The 22,501-nt window shown below is 41.3% G+C and overlaps 1 protein-coding gene across 2 annotated transcripts in view; it reads left to right on the top strand.

The window, feature by feature from the left end:
* Positions 1–22,501, top strand: part of LOC124776302 (ATP-binding cassette sub-family C member 4-like) — a 380,895-nt gene that overhangs the window by 211,818 nt on the left and 146,576 nt on the right. For both annotated transcript variants that reach the window (XM_047251227.1, XM_047251228.1), the window contains exon 16: positions 3,944–4,152. In XM_047251227.1, coding sequence (XP_047107183.1) covers positions 3,944–4,152 — 209 coding nt within the window. The remainder of the gene's footprint in view (positions 1–3,943; positions 4,153–22,501) is intronic.

Genomic DNA, 22,501 nt, shown 5'->3' on the forward strand with positions numbered 1-22,501 from the left:
ACGGACATTTTCGTCAAACAGTTCATCCAATACTGTTATGTTTGGGTCTACATCTTCATCAACATGATACTCCTCAAACCACTGTACGGTGCAAGATGGCGGGTACCTTATACCACCTCTATTTTAGTAACTTTTTCCTGTTCCATTCGTGAACATAACGAGAGAAAAACTGTTGCCTATATGCCTACGTAAGAGCCCTAATTTCTCTAATCTTCCTGGTCATTAAGCAAAATGTAGGTTGGCGCCGGTAAAGTCATTCTGCAATCAGCTTCAAATGCCGTTTCTCTAAACTAGTGTTCCTGCTGGTTTGGTCTGGCTACGAATTCTTGCCTTGTGCCAGTCTATTTATTTCAAAGTAGCATTTGCTCCTTCCTCAACTATTTGTTTGCTACATTTTAATTTCTGTCTTCCCCTACAGCTTTTACACTTTACAGCTCTCTCTAGTATCATGGAAGCTCTACCCTGTTGTTTTAACAAAGTCCTATCATTCAGTTCCTTCTTCTTGTCAGTGTTTTCCCAAGGTTTCTTACTCGCCGAATCAGCTGGAAAGATCCGCATTCTTTATCTTATCAATCTATCTAATTCTCAACATCCTTCTGTAGCACCACATCTCAAACATTTTGATTCCTTTCTTTACCGGTTTTTCAACAGCCATGATACACTACCACACAACTGTTTGATCCAAATGTACTTTTTCAGAAATTTCTTCCTTAAATTAAGCCCTATGTTTGATACTAGCAGACCTATTTGGTCAGGAATGCCCTCTTCGCTTGCGCTATTCTGACATTTATGTCCCACTTACCTTGTCCGTCTCGTGTTATTTTGCTTTCAAGCTAAAGGAATTCTTTAACCTCGTCTACTTTGTTGTCACCATTTTTGATGTCAAATTTATCGCCAACCTTGTCCTTCCTTTACTTTTCGTATTCCATAATCATTAGATTGTTGAATCCATTCAATGGGTCGCGTAATACTTCTTCACTTTCACTAAGGATAGCAATGTCATCAGCGAATCGCGTCGTTGACATTCTTTCACAATGAATTATAATCCACTCTTGAACCTTTCCTTTATATCCGTAGCTGCTTCTTCGATACACAGATTGAGCAGTAGTAGCGAAAGACTGCATTTCTGTCTTAACCCCTTTTTAATCCAAACTCTTCGTTCTTGATCTTCCATTCTTATCGGTTCCTCTTGATCTTGTCCATGTTGTATATTACCCGTATTTCCATACAGCTTACTCCTTTTATACGCTGAATTTCGAATATTTTGTACTGGTCTAATGTCATTTCTAAGTCGACAGCATGTTTTGATTTTTCTTGAGTCTTGCTTCCATTATGAAGTGCAACATTAAACCTGCCTTTCTGGTGCTTGTAACTTTCCGAAAGCCAAACTGATCTTCATTCAACGGTTCCTCCATTTTCTTTTCCAGTCTTCTGTATATCCTTCTTGTCCGTAACATAGATGCATGAGCTCGTAACATGTTTGAGCAATAGTTCACGCAGTTGTATGCCTATGCTCTCTTCGTGATTGTGTGGATGATATTTTTTCGAAAGTCTGTTAGGAAGTCTCCACTCTCTTAAATTCCACAGCCCAATTTGAATAGTAGTAAGCTTACCAATTCTCCCAATGATTCTAAAAATTCGCAGGAAATCCTTGTCCTGCCTACATTAAGTCCGGAAATTTAGAAAAATATTCCCCCTTCGAATCAGTCCAGTCATTATTCCTTCCAAACCTGTATTTTATCATGTTGTAAATAGTGGAAATACCGGACGACTCGCGCAAGCTATGCACTCTTGTGTAAGATACGTGCTCAAGATTCGACTGTTTGATCACATCAGTCCTTACTATACTCAGTTGCGTTGCATGCCACCGGGTAAGCGGCGTGAGTTTCACACCCTTTGTTTACCTCGTCAGTTTTTTGATCACTGGCGTCCTCAGTACTTCTCCTCTTGTGTAAAATCTCTATCATCATTCCGTAACTGTAGTACCAGAACGGATACGTCCGGCATCGCCTGTTCCTTTGCATAATACTAAATCTTTCTCCATCCCCTTCTCCATTTCAACCATGCGATTGTGGAACAAATTACCATGTAACCTGCATAATATCCAAAACTACTCTGCATTCAAGAAGCTTTCATTGTCGTCGTAGCTTCCTTCTCAACACTTACCGGCTGTTATCTTCCTGTCCTCTAGGAGGTCAATATCTCTGTCGCACTGTAACTGTCAGGACTTTTCTGATACATTACTGTTTCCGGTTTCTTCCCTTCATCTGATGACCTTATCCTATTATTTCCTGATTTTCCTCTGACCAGTCAACTTCTTCTTCACGTATTTAATACTATACATATCTCCATTATTACTGTTATTAATATCATTATTATTATTATTGTTATTATCATTACAAATTTTAATTCTGACGCGATAACGATGTCTGGTTAGATGAAAGAGGGCACCCTAATCGTCTCAGCTGAAACAAATGCAAAAACAAATAAATAGATTAATGGAAGCTCTGGGGACAATAAATCAGTCTTACAGTGTGTCAAAGCTAACACCTGGCAGCTTTCGGTGAGGTTCAATGGAATATAACTCATTACTTAAGGATTGCAGACGAAACATATATTCCAAATATCTACCGATCCGCACTTATAGCACAGAACGGTTAATGTCTCGTGTGTAACGTGGAGCGTAACGCTAAAACGAAATGGGTTATTGCTTTCAGTCGCACTAAAAGTCATCCTATGAAGGAAGCACCGCATTTCGCAAATATGTCTGTACGTTGATTTAATAAAACAAGGACTCAGTGCTAGTTTAGATTTCTCGTTGCTTCTTGCACACACAATTGCTGCTCTCTGTGTTACAGCTAAATAATGCTCTGCCTATGGCAATTAACCTGGCCACTGGTTATCAAGGTTCACTGGAGGTATGAATTAAACTACGCCTTCAGTCACAACTTTTTCGTGTTTTATTAACTACAAATGCAACAGTTGCATTCTCAACCAATAATAAGTTAGGAAACCTACTCATCCATTACGTAAAATCAAATACACAAACATACAACAACAGCGGAGTATACAAAGTATCATGCCCCAGTTGTCCTGCATACTATGTGGGGAAAACAGGCAGAAACTTCAAGACCCGTTTTCAAGAACATGTAAATGCTTTCAAGCTCATGAATTTCGGAAAATCAGTCATTGCACAACATATGTTGGAAATGAAACATGTCATCAACAGTCTAGAAAACCATTTGGTAATACTACACAACAAAGCCAATCGTAAAACCCTAAGTCTGTTAGAACAACTGGAATTATACCTCCACAAAATAAAAAAAAAACAGAATTATGTTAAATGAACAAGCAGATTTCGCAGGCCATAGTTAGTTCAATAATTTTGAAGACCTATTCTAAAGTTATTTCTTACATATGTCAATTTTTTAATAGTTATATCTTTAGCACTACGAATAAATTCATCTTTGGCAACGCCATGTACAAAAACATCTGTGAAGTGTTTATAAACATGTGTGTGCAAATGTACATTTCGAATGAAGTGACATGTACTAAAGAGACGGAAAAAAGAATGCTTGCCGGTACTAAAACGTTAAAAATGCTTTCCTTGGAAGGTGTAGTAAGTTTATACTGATCATTTTCTACTATTTTGCACATATTATCCGCGTTCGACTTACGAAATTCATAACCCAACATTAAACTTTTTCGTGACAGGAATATGCATTTCACCTCATTCAGGAGAAGAGATAAAACCTGCATTCAAACAAATTACACCTGACGATGGACCCACAGGGTCCGAAATGCATCGTGTAGTTAATAAAACACGAAAAAGTTGTGACTGAAGGCGTTGTTTAATTCATAAACCCAGTGTTTTGAATACAGTCACGTTTTAAGCTGCAAAATATGGATAAAATAAAAAATATAATTCTTTTTATTTTTGCAGAGCCTGATTATGGATGAAACTGGGAAAATCCACAAAGATCCAGCGGAACAAGACAATAGTGAAAAAATGATGGGCGAAAAGTTTCAATGGCAAACGGTGTCCCAGTACTTCCGTTCTGCTGGCGGGCTATGCCTGTTGTTTTCTGTCGCTTCCATGATAGTCATCGCACAAATTATAACCAGCGGTTCTGACTATGTGGTGACGTATTGGTAAGTAAGCGTAAATAATTACATCACATAAATAATTATAAGGTCTTTGACAAATTTTCCTATTTTTTTCACACGCCATATGAACCGGTTTCATTGCGTTCACCCAGAAGTCAGTTTCTGTGAATAGAAAGCGCTGTCCAAATATACCTGTTGTTTAACGTTCTACGATGGAACAGCTCCAAAGAAAATGTTTTACAATGAGCAGAAGAGGCATATTATATTTTTACTCAAACTTCTGTTAATGCCAGAACACTGCACAATGTGTATCTTTACATTACAAAAGAAAAAAAAAAACTGAATTTTTCACTACAACGGACAGTAAGGATAACAGAATTAAATTCATTCATAAAATAATTCGACGATTTCGTTGAATAAAATTTCTGTCATCAAGTGTCAAAGAGAAATTAAATTTCGTGAACTTACCAACTAATAATTACTCACTTCATCATTCTGTATGCAAACTTGGCGCCCCAGTTTTGTATAGATTAGGCTTAAATGTTTCGTCGGCGACAAGGTCATTAAAGATGAAGCACAGCATGTAGGGCAAGGATGGGGAAGGAAGTAAGCCTTGTCCTTTCGCTGGAACAATCCAAGCCTTCTTGTTAACCGGTTTCTGGAAATTTAAATTCGGATGTCCAGATTTTTTTATCTGGTAAGAGATAGAAGAGATGGAAGCTGCATTACACAAAACAAATGTTTACTCATATTACTTTTTATTGCATATAGTGACTAAAATCGATGCTTGTAATCCTGTGGGTTTCGTTCGACGCCACAGGAATGCGAAGTGTTATTCGTACATCACATCTCAAAGAATGTTCTGCAAATAGTCGTGAAATAACTTCATAATTTGAGTATGGTTATAGTAAACAAAAGAACTGCCTTTAGGCAGAAGCTCAATGAGCGAAAAATGTGACTTTTTCTGTTACACGCTGCTTGCAGTTAAGAGGAGGGAAGAAAATACCAGTCAAAATATTATGATGAAATAACGTATTTATTGAAACCTATTTAAGATACGTGCAGTTCCCGTTGCAAGTCGTTGTCCCATTTCCTTTCCGCTACAAGTACGCTCGAGCCATGAACTCCTTGCACTAGAGTTGCGAGTTACGTTCTGCCCCATGCCTAAGCAGCTGCCAAGGTCACGGACGAAGAGAGTCTGGCACGCGTGATGACTCCTTCGAGAAAATGTGTCACGTACATTCACGAGATTTGCGGCGATTTGTTCCAAGGAAACACATTTTCGGTGATATATGTACGGACGCTACGGAGCGGCAATAGGTGTCTGGCTTTTGCGTCCGGACCGAGTCTGGAATGTTCCGTCACACAGCGGACCTTCTTTTACTGGAGAGGCTCTAGGTGGTCGGGTACGGCGGTCAGGGCTCCTCGGCGGAAGCACTATAGATAACTGTTTGTTTGTCAGTAGGTGGGGGAAGGGGGGGGGGGTGAGGTAGGGTGGAGAGCAAGGAACGGCTAGAGGGGTGAGGGGGAGAAGAGCGGGTGGTGAGCGGGGAGGGGCTGGAGGATGGAGGGGGGAGTAGACGCCAACCCACAGTGTATACAAGTCAGGCGCGTGGGAGTGCGTTGTTTTTTCTGTCAGCTCAGGGGAGCTATGCGCCCCACGCTACGAATTGTCACTCGCGCTTGGTCTCTTGTGCTTAGCGTGCGCACGAACTCATCGTGGAGAGCTAGCAAATGCTAGGCGTGCGAATTCGTGACTTGGTACAGGACCATGAAGAAATCGTACATTTTATATTCCTTTACCTGAGAAGCCAGAAGTTCGTGAGTCACCTACAGCTAAAATTCCTGTTCGGTCTCTACAACTAGTAGTGGATAGAAAGAAGCATGCCTAGACGTTGACCACAACGTCGAGAACACTTGTTGGACACGACATAAGACAATTTCGCTGGATGTATGACGTGATGAGCATACAAACTACTCAGCGTTAGATGAGTTGCAGATGATCTTTGAAATTTTAGATAGACACAGCCCGACGTCTTCAAATACGGAGCAGTTTCTCTAGTCCCTCCTACCCCGCAACACAGTACAGGCGCCTCAGAATATGATAATGAGGGGCCTGAAGAAAGAAGATGGGCAGCAGCGACCACGAGTACGCAGTAGTCGGTACCAGAGCGAGGGGCAGAGTGGAGCCGGCGACGACTAGTAACAGCGTCCGGTTATCTGCAAGGTAAGTGGAGCAGCCGAGCGAACGCGCTAGATGACGGCAAAGTGATGGCTGCCATGGCACTGAGCATCTGTAGTTACCCATCCGGCACTTTTTCAGCGACCATCACATTGATTTCAGTGGAAACAAAACTTATCATTGGAGATTTGTCAATTGCTGTTATGTCGACAATGCAGTATGAGATTTTGTTGAAATATGGTAGAAACCAAAGTTGTGAAGTGTCCACGAATTAAGATACACGTGAGAGGCGTCTACACGGCGAGATATGTGTGTTATACTGGTAGAATATTAAACATTGGGAATGACTCTTGATTGTTACTAGTACAAGGCGTTTGTGTTCAGGCGGGGAACGTTACTAGAGGACATGGCGAAGTAAAGCTACCTCTCTTGTGCCTCAGATGCAATACGAGAGTAGTGCAGTAGTTAAACAGACAAAAAATTAAGGTATCTATCAGAATTTGCATATAATTTTTTTAGTGACTAGTTTAGAACATTTCTGATCATTCTCAAAGCGTTACCTGCGTTTGTAATGCTTGAATTTACGTTTTTCGTCAGGTTAGTATAAAAAGTATTAGTAGACTCTGTTATGGTTGCCTTGGTACATTGGTACAAAATTCTATATGCATCTTTATATGTTTATACACAAAAATGTGACAGTCACCAAGGTAACTGTAATAAGTCAAATAACATTTGTTATAATGGTCTGATGTAAAAACAAATGTAGGCTATTTTGTACAGTCGAATATTGGAAATTGCAGGTAATGGTTTCAGAATGAATGAAAATGTACGAAACTAGTCACTAATAAAAATATTATATGCAACTCTGATAGAAACTGTAGCTAATAAATTACCAGTATACTTAGTTGCTGATTCTGATACCAAAACAACGTTGCGTTAAGTGAAAATGTTTTATTAAATCAATATAATGTCTATTTTTCCACATATACCCACCAACATCTATGCACTTGCCCCATCTTCTTATGACTCTTTTTATTCTCACATCGAAGAACTTTTTCCTTGATCTCGAGACTAGTTTTGTACTTTTTCTTTACCTCTCGTTGCCGTCGCATTCGATGCCAGGCTCAACTTTTTTTTACATTGGACGAAAGAGACAAAAACCCACAGAAACAAGGTCAGGGGGTGTGAGAAAGATGAGATAAGGGCTCCCAACAGACTTTTGTCAATATTTTCTAGCGTTTTTTGCCGCATGAAGTTGGATATTACTTACACGAAATCTTTCAGCATTTTTTCAACTGTAAGCTGACAGTCAGTTTGAATAAGTGAACCAATACGAGATTACATGGACGACGTCGATACTGCTACGGGATTGGTTACTTTTTGCAACCACTTTTCGCCTCGTTTGTGAAACTACTGCTGTACTTCTTGCTCGTAAGACAATATGTCTGACGATGGTACACGTTCTGAAAATAACAGTCGCATTACAGAACACTGTTCTTCAAAAGTTTTATGTTTGAGCGGACATACAGTCGTAACTACGACGTTGCACGCTGTGTTTACGCGAATATTAACCGAGATGATCCTCTTCGGAAGGTTGCCAACTAACACAAAATGTCACTTCCTTTCATTAGGCGTTGCCTTCAATATGTAAGTTTGTTTAATTACTGAAGGAACCTCACGTTAAAAGAAGTTAACAGGGACATAAAAGAAGAATTAAGAGTGTCTCGCCAACTTGCATCGAAATTCGGTGATAAAATGAATAATAAATAAGGAAGCTAATTTTAGCCTTGCAAAGAATTCTACGAATACATAGAACGTATTGTATAATGTGATTTCCTATCCTATCATATTCACCTACTGAGAAAGGAAAAAATTACTATGCTCCTCTGTAATTACTATATGTCTCCGTATAACCGAGCCGGGTAGCGCAGTGTTAGCTTACTGGTCTCGCATTAGGGAAGACTACGGTTCAAACCCGCATCCGGCCATCCTGATTTAGGTTTTCCGTGATTTTCCTAAATCGCTTAAGGCAAATGCCGGGATGGTTCCTTCAAAAAGGGCACGGCTGCTTTCCTTCTCCTGTCTTCCATAATCCAAGCTCGTGCTCCGTCTCTAATGCCCTCGTTGTCGACGCGAGCTCTTAACGTTAATGACCTCCTCATAAGGCTGCATAATATCATTGCCGCACAGTCTTTCTCAGACACCGGTTCCCTGAGTTTAACAAACAATGTTCCCATGGAACAGTGTCGGCACCCTACCAATGACTCCCATTTAAATTCTCCGAGCATCTCCCTTACTCTATTCTCAAAAACCTGAATACACCCAGTCAAAAGTCGCTTGTTTCTATAAATTCTACCAGATTATTTATGTGACCGCCACATATTCGGAATCGATAGAGACCCAGTCCAGGTTATCGGTTATTTGCCGATTCTGACTTAATTGAACCTCATTCGCAAACAATTCACCGATAAATCATTTTCCGTGCTTTCTAAAACGTAACCTATTGCAAACAGTGAATTATTAAAATATATTTGTTAGCTATTTTATTTTATTTTGCCAAGGTACATGAATAAATAAATTACAATTTCAGTAAAGGAGCGAAAATCTTCGCGTTGCACCGAAGTTTTAGTGGAGGTATCCGCTTTAATAAAATCAAGCTGAAAATGTATAGCGTTATGAAATCGACTACATGTAGTAAAAGTAACAATTTTTTAATACAGCTATCAACCAATGTTCCCCTAGAACAATGTCTGCACTCTACTAGAGATTCTCATTTGAATTCTTCGAGCATCTCCCTCGCTCTATTCTAAAATATCTTAACACATCCAGTCTAAACGGCTCTAGTTTCTATAAATTCTACCAGATTATCTATGTCAGCGCTACATATTCGGAATCGACAGAAGCCCAATCTAGGAACTGTTATCTGATGATCCTGACTTCATTTAACCCGTTCGGAAACAGTTCAACGATAACTCAGTTTCAGTGCTTTCTAAGACGGATCTGTTGCAAACGGTGGGTTATTACAATTTATTTGTTTTTTTTTTTCGTCGTGTTGGACGTAGGTTTTAATGGCTGTACCTGCTTTAATAAAATGAAATCGAAAATACATAGCGTTATGAAACCGACTGCATAGAGTAAAAGTAATTTTTCTATTCGACTACCAACCAGTTAATTGTATTGGGTCTGAAATAGTCCAGTGTAATAAATGCATTTATGCTCCTCATAAACGAAATGCTCATATTCTTTAAAGCAGTCTTTCATGAGCAAATGTCTTAATTGGGCATTACCTTCATGAAAATGCTTTTCAGTTCGTGTAAAAGCCGATAACTGCAATGTGTGTTAAACCTGTTTTCAAACAGGAAATCACAACCTTAACGTTGTTTCTTCCAGGAAGGCACATCGACCTTTTTTGCAGTGTTGCTCTTCATGGTGCTAGTTTAGTCCTTTCTATTAATGATTACGTTTTGTGATATGCAGTGGTCGACCTTCAAATGTAAAGTCCACTTTCCTTCACTTCGTCATCTTCAAGAATTATTTGTCTGCACTCAAGAGACGTGCCCCTTCTCTTTTTTTCCTTCCACAGCCACTCATACCGTAAGTCCTGGATGTCATAGAGGCAGGTATGCCCGCAAAGGTTCTTACCTTAGACCGGTGCACGCATAGACACACCGTACGTATATTTCTTTACTTGATGCAAACAGGTTAGAATGGTCCATCTGAAATGAGCATTGTCTCTCGACAGAAATTTTTTCACAGAATGTTTATTTTCAATCACTTTTGGCAGCCTACTACAAAGTCCTGACGTTATCATATAGTTGTGCATTTCAGGATGTGGCTCAGGTGGAAATGGGGTCTAAAAAAGAACAAGTGTTAATTTTTCAACTCCGGTCGGCAAACTGCCTCCAGTTTATTGACAAAACATTTACTGATTGACCTAGTCGGGGTACATTATGTGAGTTTAGCGGCCCTAAGGAGCAAACAGATTGAGCCGGGGCTCGAAAAGTGCACGGAGGCAACCGGCCAATGCGTCTCATCTCGTCCGGGGCCTGTCAGTAAAAAAGAGGGCGATCCACACTCCTCGTCCGCGCAGCTCGGCGCGGTGGGCGCTCACACGTGATCTCCTGGACTTTTCTGATTAGCTGCTGTAGGAGCTCTGCCTAGGCAAGCGACGCTTCCCTAAGCGTCACCCCGTCAGCAGAAAGGTTGTCTGTTCGTCGAGCTCGTGAATAAGCCGCGGCATAGCGGCACATACTGGAAAAATCTGATGTGTCGCCAACCCAGGGCCCGTGCACGGCTTTGTGAAGGTCCATTGCCATCCATAGCTCAGGCATTTTTTAAAAAAATTTCCCTTTTCTCTTATTGAAAATAAAGGACTCCCGTACTCAATCTGTCAGCCCCTGTACATCTCCTTCCCCTTTCGCGGGAGCGAGGTTTTATGGTGAAAATTAGTTGTTGCTCGTTGACAAAAGAAAACAATTTGCTCCCTTGGTCGGGTCTGCTAATATTTGCAAAAATGGGGGTGGGGTGAATCTAAGTTTTACAAAAACATTGGAATGAAGTATTACAGATTCTGTTAATGATATATACTTGCAACGCTAAACTGGTGTAGCAGAAGTGTAGATGCTGGCCGAACTGAATCAGCACTGATCTTTTGAAGGTTACAGGCGCCTCTAGAAATGTGTAATTGTTTGTGTTGTCGGCGAACGTTAAACTCGTTGCTACATAGTGGAATCAGTTTCAGAATATAAACTAAAATATGAAGGTAGTAATTGTAACAAATTAGTTAATTCCACAAAATGAAAGTATTCAACTGACAAACATAGTTAACATAAACAGAACATGAAAATAGTAAATAATTAGATAAAACACTGAAATTCCTCAAACTGAGAGGTAGTTTCTATGGTCAATAGCTTCAAAATAATAATTGAAGACTTATTGAATCACTAACAACCTAAAAAATTGCTTCATATACAGATAATAGAAAGTTAAAACATGTTCATAATGTAACATGAAAGGCATTTGCTTGTGTGTTGGGACACTGATTGCAGTCGGTTAAACACAATAGAGTTAAAGTTATAACTGTTGATGGTATATCTTCCACATATAATATAGACAATCATTGAAAAATAAACAGAGTGAGAATCTTTGGGTCAGACGCGGCGCTGTGATAGTGTGGCCCATGTGCCACTGACGGGGAGCGAGGCAGCGCAGGGCGCCGCGCAGCGTTGAATACACCGTCGTTCCCTTAGGTGGGGACGGCGGGATGGAGGGACATGGTGGCAGCTGCTTATTGTGTAGGCAGGTACTGAAACACTCCCCCAGGCATTGTATCAGTAAAGTTTGCAGGGGTGGGCTTCGGTAGCAAATAAACTAAGGTTTCCTACATTCAGTGGTCATCTCTAGCATCTTTACCCAAAATATTAGACCCCAAAAGATAATTACACAACTCCCTGATAACAATGCTAGAACAGTAGCTATCTTTCCCAATAGTTTACAGGATTAGATACATTGATACACGATAACAATAATAGTAAATGAAAATTAGACAATACAAACTTTATTTCAGTTAAAGAGTGTATTTCACTATGGTAGACCATGCCTGACATTACTCTTGTCGAAATTCAGCCTCGGGCTGTGCCTCGGGGACAGTTGGTTGTGTTGTCTTAATGTGTTTAGAATATCCTTTCTTATACAGGCGCCAGAGAACGGCTCCTGCGACAGTCAGGGTTGGAACAGTAAGGGCACTAGGCAGAGTAACCGTATACAATTGTTTCTGTGTCCGCCAGGTAGCTATGTGGGCAACAGCTCGATCCAGGGCGATTTGACCCTTTTCGTGAGCTAGTAATTCGTCAATTGACTGAAGTAATCGAGCATCGGACTCGTTAGGTGGCCTGGGTACATTATCGCGTGATGGTAGTACCACGAGCACCTCAGGTAAATAAAGTAAAAGGGGTCCGAGGCTCAAATTCTTCACTTGTGTTAGGTGTGCTGACAGTTTGACAGTAGGTGTTATTAAATCACAGGTGGACATGTTGAACAGTAATCCACTGTTTTCTAGTGCGAAACGATACGTCCGAGACAGGAAAACATGGTCATAGCATATTAAAGCAATTGTAGATGTTTGAGGTACAAAATATAATAAACTATCCCCTACTGGTTTAAACCAAGGCTCACGCAAGGTCGATAACATACGAGGACAGGGGGGGTGGGGGTGTTTCCTCTAAAAACAAGGCCACCTCACAGTCCTTAGTTCCAGTATGAATGGATAAGTTTGAACACATATAGTAACTAGTGTGAAGGCACTAATGGAAGTCAGTCAGCTGCATGACAGAATGTCTTTGCCGATCTTTGCTAATAGCTAAGATATCATTAGTTTGCCAAGTCACTTGCTTTCGTAGGGCAACCCAAGTAGCCGGAAAGGTGTGTAATCGGTAGCATTCAAACTCGCAGTTGGCGCACGTGATGGGTAGAGAAATCAGTGCGCACAGTCCTTGAGTAGTTCGCACAAGATGTACTGTAGCTGCCCCATAATAATGGGGTAGCGAAGATTCCCATACGGGGTAAAGCATTTGCCAGGTGAAACGAAACATTAGCCAGAGTTTGCAGGAACATTTCTGCAGGCATTAACGTAGGGCTAAGCTTATGCTGTAGTCCTAGCAGAGTAATAGTATGGAAGGTGTTAATATGTAACTGAATGGCATGGGTGTTGTATAGTAAGATCTGTAGCGCTCTTGTTATCTCCAAAGTGTAGGTCACATTAGTTATGGTATGATGTAAAAACTCAAGGTCCCGTTGGATAACATTCCTGAATGTTTCGTACCGGTGTACAAGGTCAATTGCCACGACTCGAATTTGCCTAGTAGCAGCTAATAAACTGTCTTCAATATGGGTGAGGCGTAACTGCTGGTGGACCAGTACGTCCCGATTTTGGTTAGTAGTAAAAGTTACTTGGCGAAGGGTTTGGTCCCAGCGGTTAGCGTCAGCATGGTCGGGGGTACCAAAGATAGTTTTGAATATCGCACCTCCGGCATTGAACCAGGCTCTCTTAACCCGAGTTAGGGGCGCAGTGTCGAAGATGCTTCGTAGTTGTTCTTGAGTGTTTAGCAGTGCTTGTTTTAAATCCCACAGAGTGCGTAAGGTGGAAGTCTGCCCCGATTGTTCAAGTAAAAGTTCAAAGGCCAATAGGCGATTGATAAGTTGTTGTAAAGCTAGCTGTTCTTCCTTAATGGAGGTTAGTTGTATATCGGCACGTATTACCGCTTGATGGGGGGTATATAGCAAGTTGTTCAAACGTTCAAACATGATGCCTGACGATGACGGATGATTACTAAAGGGTGGGAGACTGACAGCTCCAGTAAAAAGAATCAATAAAGCATAGCATCTCATGGTGTAATGTCTGGTCGATATTCTCCTGGTAGTTATTCAACAAATCCAATAGATTATGAGTGACACCGCCGAAGTGGTCGATGAAAGGACAGAGTGTAGTAGCGTCCTGCATTCAGAAGAGAGAGAAGGCGTGAGAATATCTCTATGCAACTGTATGTAGTAATGACGACAAAATATATCACAGCAGTGCGTAATAGTGTTCGGGTAATATTTACCGTTCAATGGAGTCGGAGAGTAGTATGTTCCGATGAGGCGGTTGCAACTTCACTGTTAATACTGAACTGGCCAGTAAGTGAGAGGTCACGGGTCTTTATACAATAGCAAGTAGCCAAAAGAGGGTTGTCAGCATTGCTGACAAGTACCTATAGTCAGCGATAACGTGTAGAAGACTGACACGACAATTTCACAATCTGACTGAGTGAATTAGTCAGCGGAATAAGCCCGCGGCTATGTAAGAAGTGTGACTGAAAGGGGATGAGCAGCGCCTACGTGTTATTTGTGTGTGTTTTTGTTTTATATATAGGTATTTATGGGTCTTCACCCAGAATATTGGTCCGATATCAGTGAGAGTCAATCTGTTGAGGTGGAAGGTTTCTTAGCCGCTAGATGCAGATAAACGTTTAAGCGTGTTGATGGAAGCACTTAACCATGCGATAAAGTACATGACTGCTTGTTCCCTTTACAGAGAAGGTTACACACAGGTAGAGAATGGCGGTAATTACATTTTGTAAGTGATAGCAATTTTCAGAAAATTCTGTAGGCCCTTATCGACGGAGTTTTTATTTCCGGGGTGACTGTTCAGATCGCTGCAGCTACCCTAGACAACACATTGCGCACTATATTGAAAAGCGTTTTCTGCGCGAACTGTTACAGGTTTTCCCGGTGAGAAGTATTTAACGAATAATTCTCTCCAAATAAAGTGAGTAGATGCAAAAACGATAACCAGATAGAGGGTTTAACCTCCAGAAATGCAAACAAAACAAGTGCAGCTGAACCCTTTTAATACATCTCCTGTAGTAGAGTTTATACTCTCCCTTTCAGGGTGGGGTGAGTATGACTGTGTATGCGTATCATGTGGATGAGGTGTCTGTGAATATGTAAGGAACGTTGTGCGGGTGTTCATGAAGCGATAACGTGTAGTTCATACACTATGTCTGACAATATGTGGCTATTCTTCGCTATGGGTTGCCAAAGCGGGATGGGACTTCATCATCATAGAAGCACCAGAGGTAATGAGAGGAAAAACCGATGATAGCGGCCGTGAAAGATATTCTGGTGTACAAGGTTGCAATTGCCAGATGGGCTGAATAGTAACTAACTTGAAGAAGGATTTGCTACTGCTGTTATTGAGTGGTCGAAATTCGTGGATTAAGCAAACCAGTGCATATTTACGAGGATAACAAAATGTTTCCCGGCATCAGGTAAAAGTAAGGCAGAGCATGGCAGAAAGGATGAAATAGCACTCATTTGCGGAGAGATGGTTACGTGAGAAGAATTGGCAACAACCAAGGACCACATTCGTTGTGATATCAAGGCATTAAGAAATTAACAGCATTACTGAACTTGTTACTACACCCCGATTGCTTCAGGCAAATTGGGAACAGCAACTTAACAAGATAGGTACTTCGGCTCTTTACTCCTATGACAACTCGAGATTCGCTGACGTGACTGTTGGAGAAGAAATGTGCCAACACCTGGCATAATACTCGGGTTCTAAGAAGGCAGCGAAATAATGCAGTATGTAATGACTGTAATACAAGAAAAGGCGGATCAACATTGTAATAATGTATAGCATTTTAAAGCTCAGAGTGACTTACTGCCCATTCTGTGGATAAAGATTCTGAGAGATGAAGCGTAGCTGAACAGTAAAGTTTACCGGTTACAATACGTACGCGCGTGGCTGCAGGAAACCTCACCAGGCCCGGACACCGGAAGGATTAACAGATTGATAGCTCTCTCTTGATTCGGTGGGTGGTGGTGCATGGCCGTTCTTAGCCTGCTAACTAGTCGCGTGACATCCTTCGTGCTGTACTTTTCTTCTTAGAGGGACGGGCGGCTTCTAGCTGCACGAGATTGAGCAATAACAGGTCTGTGATGCCCTTAGATGTTCTGGGCCACACGCGCGCTACACTGAAGGAATCAGCGTGTCCTCCTAGGCCGAAAGGTCGGGGTAACCCGCTGAACCTCCTTCGTGCTAGGGATTTGGGCTTGCAATTGTTCCTCATGAACGAGGAATTCCCAGTAAGCGCGAGTCATAAGCTCGCGTTGATTATATCCTTGCCCTTTGCACACACCGCCCGTCTTTACTACGACGTTATGTGATACGCGTGTCTGCTGATCAGGCAGCTCGTGCCCGCACGCACACGTGTGTAAGCGCGCTGCACTGCTTCACAGTAGTACGCGCGGGGAATAAAACTTCCCTCTTACACGACCGAGTATTGGCGTACTTAGTTTAGCGAGTTACGCTGAGAGATAATTTATATCGGCACTAAAAACTGTGTGGTGGCTCTTCCAAGTACGTATCATATCGTTGCTACGACGAAAATTACGCGTCGTACTTGTGTTTAGTGTCATGAAAAGTCACGAGCAGCAAGGAAAAGTGAAAATGCGAACACGATGATTCTATTTTATGTACTTTAAGGGAGGGACAAAGCTCTCCTTGGGAACAACCAAGTAATGCCCATGGTTACGTCTTTAAAAATTTTCGACTCAGGTTTTCGCCTACTGTTGAAGGATACTGATTCTTCGCTTAGCTAGATAGCAGAGACACGATTCTCACTTCACAATAGATCGTCGGAGAATAGCTTAAACATGGATACTGCAACAAGGGAGGAGCGATACATCGATGAGAAAAATGGCTGGAAAGACGGATAGGTCCGGTATTGTTGGAGTAATTTACAGTACCACTGCATACTCATCAACAAAAGAAGAAAGACAGGATAGATCCGAGGGCTCGGCAGTAAGTAAGTAATAAAATGGGAGGGCTTCAAAAATTAACTGCAGTCACAGGCGACTGCAAGTATCCACCGATTCGGCAGCACGGATACCAGCATGTCGTGTGTTGTCAGTAGCGTGAAAAAACCGAGCCAACGAAATAGTTGTCACTATTACTCGCTGTCCGTTGTGAGTGCGAATCTGTCTCTCGCTGAACTAACCAGTTGTGATTCAGGCTAACTCAGCAGGCGTTCCTTTACCCTTGGCCAATTATTACGTAGCGCTTGGGCCCATTCCTGAGTAGTTTCCATAATTTACTGAGTCCAACCTATCAATCTGACACGACAGTGACTATGTCAGATAGTTTTCCATCGCTGCGGTGGCAGCGAAACACTCCCACAGACAAACAGGTGTATTAGTTTTTATCGCAGAGCCGCTCCTTGTTACGCAAGGTAGCAGAATGACCGGCATGGCTTAGGTGCTATTTGATTCATAAAGGAAAGATAATAGTAAGTAAATATCCCTTAATACAGTGAGGGGAGGGGGAGGGTTGAGACATGGCCCCGTGTTCCCTGCGTATACAAACTGAAGGTATACAAGATAAAATGACAAAAAAATGCACACATACAACATAATAAATTGACATGAGGCATAATGCAATTAGCAGCGCAATAAAATAATACAAAACAAAAAAATGAAACACACAGCATAAATTAGTTTATGACTTAGATCAGTGAGCAAGCATTGCAAAGCGAATGGAAGGCAGTATAGTCGTCTCAGGACTAATAGATGTGCAATCTGCTACGAGTTGACATTAAGACATTTAATTCCGGACGAATTACGTCACTTGAAAGGAGACTGTCATGATCCATGGCTATGAATACTAAGAACATTCATTACTGGGTGTGTGAAAACATTACTTGTAATGCAAGGCGGTGTGATCGGTACAAAGTGCGTAAATGACGGTAATAGCAAATAGGAGCGAGTGGGACTGTGGTGATGTGAGTCAAATGTAATTCACTGAGGTGTTAAATTGTAATAAAATCGTGGCAGTGAAATGATGAGATTCTCTCACTTGTTTTGTACCACCTATAACCCCTGCCACACTCTCTAAAAGGTTCTTTCTTTAAATCCACTTACTCTGTTATGGTAAAGTATGCATATTTTGTCTATAGTTATGCTATTCCATGCTGAATAACGACGGCTGTGAGGATACGTGAGGGTCTCGTCATTTAATTAGTGACGCGCATGAATGGATTGACGAGATTATCGCTTCCTATCCATTATCTACGGGGCCACTGCCAAAGGAACAGACTGGAAAACGTTACTGAAGAAAGAAAACGCTATTGAGCTTGACTCGAAGTATAGACTTGCATGAGTAATTATGCAGACCAGCTGTCATTAACTCTGCCTCTATTTAGTCAGTAGGTGTGTGTCATGCTCTATCCTCTTTCTATCATGTATCTCCCTAATCCTGGAGACTTACCTGAGCACGTACCGTAGCACCACGGCGACATCTCGACGATCCATGACTTACCTGTGGCGTCTGCTCGGTGAGCCGCTGTTGCGATCAGTAAGGCATAATTTTATAGGTGTGTCGTATGTAAACAGTGAATGATTCTCAGAGTTAGCTTTCTATAATGATCACTTGTATGAAAGCTAATAGTGTTCTATTCTTCATTAGCTAAGGAAAATGATTATCTGCATTGTAGAAGACAGCAAATGTGTATATGTGAGACGTATTTACACTAGTAGTGCAGAACCCGTTCCATGGCGTATCACGGCAGTTGTGTATCCTGTAATTCTCATACGTGCTTGTTGAACGCCATAGGTTGCATTTCAGACAGCATAAGAGTGTGAATTAGTTGCAAGGCTGTAGATAAGGTAGGAATAATTTCGATTACTAGTGTGTTATATGTAATTTGCGTATGGTTAGGTATAAGATACTTCGTGCAGTAGTGTAATTCATCAACTAGGACGTGTGTGGTTCATTAGATGACGTAACAAATGACAAAATGTGGCGCAGTGATTCATTCGACGTAGTGTGTACTGGTGTGTGGGTGTGCGTGCGGCTGCGTATCTAACGGAATGCGCTGCTCTGGCGCCTCCAGCAAGGGCGCTCTGTCAGGCAGCTGTGCGTTCCTTCGTACGCTTAGTTATGTTTTGTTTTTGTCTGCGATGGCGTGGCCTGTTATTTGCCACTATGTGGGTGAATGACTTAAGTACACTAGTGCTTGACTATGCCGAACTAGTGAAGTTGCGATACTCAATACTTCAACTCTAACTACGATTCTGATTCTATTCTTCTTAATGTAGTGCTCTCTATCGGACGATTCCGAGCCCAGCTCCCTTTCGTACATAGCCAGGTTGGATACAGAAATGCCCATCGTCGTGGCCGGCTACACCAAGTTATGTATATCCGCCAATTCCTGAATGTGTATGGTGAAGGAGTACGCCCGAAGACGCCCAAGAGCGGCACTACTTCCTTTAACTTGCAACCGCGAATACCAATAGTCTCTTTAACGGTGGAACACAAATCTTTTAATCCCTGTTTTCCAAGGTAGCGGAAAAATATTATTGGGCGCTATACGAACTGAGATGCATTACATTAGAAATGATTGAGTCCTCTACCAATTACTTAGTGGTGCCAGTATACGTCAGCGCATAGACAACGATCTTTCTATGTGAACTTTGACTAAATAAGCTACTCTTTCATCATTGAAGAAATTGCATTGAATATTCACTTGGTTTGTAACCTGGGAAAAGTTTTCACTAGCTTCTGCTAGGCAATCAATAAAAGTTCCTCTTAAAATATAGCAATTTGTGTTGTGTACGTCGGCAGACATCATTATGAAAAGGTGTACTTTATTTGAGCATTAGACAAAATGATTTGTGGTTAACAGCTATTGCAGCGATATTCAAAAGGTAAGTTACCAGTACTGTCGTATGGAGGATGAATGGCATAAATACTACAAGTGTAGTTCCCATAACCAGGTACCATAACACAGATCACTCCTCTTCACAGAACACTTACCTTTCAACGTTCTTTGCCATACTCTCCAGAATTTCAGTGTAGGCATATGGCGCGCTAAACCTTCGGTGCAGCTACCAGCTCTCTTTCATTACAGTGGCACTAGTAGGTGTATTTTGTTACTGATAGTCATACGTACTTTGCATAGGTGTGCTGTGTAGATGGACAGTGCAACGTGTGAAAAGAAATATCATTAAAATAGCTGTGTTCTTCCAGGCTGAATGTTAGTTTTGTATGTATTGTGTAATTATTACTTTCGATAGTAAATGATTCCAAAACCTCACTATTCTCGTCCTGTTACCTTATTGATACATAGATTAAACTCTGGGGTAAACTACATAGTTCAAGCGTGGATTTGTACTCTCAGGGTGGGAAACAGAGAGAGAGATGTGGTGTGATATTTACAACGAGGCGGATGAAGCTAGTATGAGAGTGACCCAGCGATTACAAGCATTGGGTCTAATATCCTCTAGTGTGATACACAGGAACTGCAGAAAATGCGGATAGCTGTAGTCGTTCCGTTATCTTAAGCTCTGGAGAATTTAATTACATGGAAGATACAAACAGTGGCTATAACTGATCTAATATCCCAGGATTGAGTTTTAAACTCGTGTTAGTGTAGGATCATGATGGTCTCTTATTATTTGTCACTTACTTTTACCATTCAGGGAGTGGTTAGGTGCCCTTGCGGCAACTTATCGTACTATTTGAGCAGATATCTCCTCATCGAATATAATTATACTGCCTTTCCAACCCATACTTCCAGCACTTTGCATGCTCGCTACTTACTCTACACTTTGCACTTACATATTAGTAAGCTACACTGAAGGCTGCAGCAGCGCATGCACTGAACAAGTATTACATGAAACTTCAAATGAATATGAGTTAACAGCTACACTTGATACACTACAAAACAAGATACAAACTTAGTCTCTTGACCTCAATGCATAAGGATGCTTGTTCCTTTAGTCACTGTAGGTCCTGGCATAGTTGATACACTACTAGGCGATGGATTAGGCAAAACTGTCGGAATGGAAGGTGCTTTTCCATAAAAGGGTTTCAGACGATCAAAATGTACTATCACTAACCGATCTGGCAACTGGATTTCAGCATTTACTGGAGAGGTTAAACGAATGATAGGGTATGGTCCCTCATATTGAGGTGTAAACTTCTTTGTTCTTCCTCGTCTTACTGTTGGGTTATGCAACAAGATTAAATCTCCAGGTTTGTAAAGGGGCATTACTGCATTCTTATTACTCCACTGTAATTGTTTTTTGGTGGCTTTGGAATTATTGGTTTGAACTTGTTTCCAAATTGACTTGAAACGGCGAGCTAACCTCTTGACTTCAGTTATGTCCACACCTGGGGGCAATTTGTCTAATTCAAAGGGTGAGTTCATAGGTTTGCCAAAAACTATCTCATAAGGACTATAGCCTGTTGACTCATGGACATGGCTATTATAGGCTGAAGCGAGTATATTGATATAACGGTCCCAATCTGAATGCATTCTGTTTACATAGTAACTTAACATTTTCTTAATTGCCCTGTGGACACGTTCCAGGCGGCCATTTGCCTTTGGATGAAAGGGGGTGGTTCTCCACTTTTTGATTCCTAGAAGCTTGCACACTTGAACGAATAAAGCCGACATAAAGTTCGTCCCTTGGTCTGTTAGAACAGCGTCAGGGCTGCCGAAAGGCAAAACTAAGTGATTGACAAATTCTCTAGCAACTGTCTCTGCTGTCATATCAGCGAGAGGTACCAAAACAAGGTATCGAGAAAAGTGGTCCATAATGGACAGGATATATTTATTGTTTTGATTGCTTTGTGGAAAAGGACCGACGATATCCAGGGCAATATTCTGGAATGTTCTCGTCGCCTCTGGAAGGCTTTGTAAAGGTATTTTGGTCCTAGGAATGGGTGCTCTTTGAGCGCAAGGTAAGCATTTTTGAATATACTTTTGAACATCTTTCTGTTTTTCCACCAATACCGTGCAGCTATCCTTGCATTTGTTGCTCTTCGCCCATTATGGAATGCTTGCAAACTATCATGACATTGAGCTATTATTATGGACTGCAATTCCTTAGGAATTACAACTCTATTACCACCCGGAGTCTTTCGGTATAAAATACCATCTTCAGTAATGAAATCTACATTGGTAACATACCTATGACATTCAACATCTCGGCTTTGCGCCTCTTTCAGTTCCTCAATCAAAACATCATTTGTTTGAACTACCCTTACTTTACAACTCAGGGAGTCAGCATTAGAATGCAGTCCACCAGGTTTATGCTTAACCTCGTAGTCATATTCGGCAAGTTTTAAAGCCCATCTAGTTAAACGACTGCTAGGATCTTTCGGATTCAACATACAAGTTAATGCTGCATGATCTGTTATTACGGTGAACTTTCTACCATACAAATAACATTTAAAATAGTTTACCCCGAACATAAGTGCAAGCAATTGCTTTTCGGTAGTACTATAATTTATTTCAGCCTGATTCATCTGGTGGGAGGCATACCCCACAGGTCTTTCCTCTCCGTTATATTCTTGGCTAAGGACTGCACCCAGAGCAAACTCTGAGGCATCGGTTGCAAGAATAAAAGGTTTTTCAAAATCTGGATAGACTAACAGAGGTGAGCTTGTTAGTACTTCTTTAATCTTCTTTACAGCTACTTCACATTCTTCTGACCACTCGAAAACTGCACCTTTTTGCAACAACTCGGTTAATGGCTTAGGTATGGTGGCATAATCTTTCACAAACCGGCGATAGTAATTATATAGGACAAGCAGTGACTGTAACTCTTTTACATTGGCTGGGGTGGGAAATCCCTCACAGCCTCAGTCAACCGAGGATCTGGTTT

The sequence above is a fragment of the Schistocerca piceifrons genome, chromosome 2 (assembly GCF_021461385.2).
Source record: "Schistocerca piceifrons isolate TAMUIC-IGC-003096 chromosome 2, iqSchPice1.1, whole genome shotgun sequence".
In the NCBI taxonomy this organism is placed as follows: Eukaryota; Metazoa; Arthropoda; class Insecta; order Orthoptera; family Acrididae; genus Schistocerca; species Schistocerca piceifrons.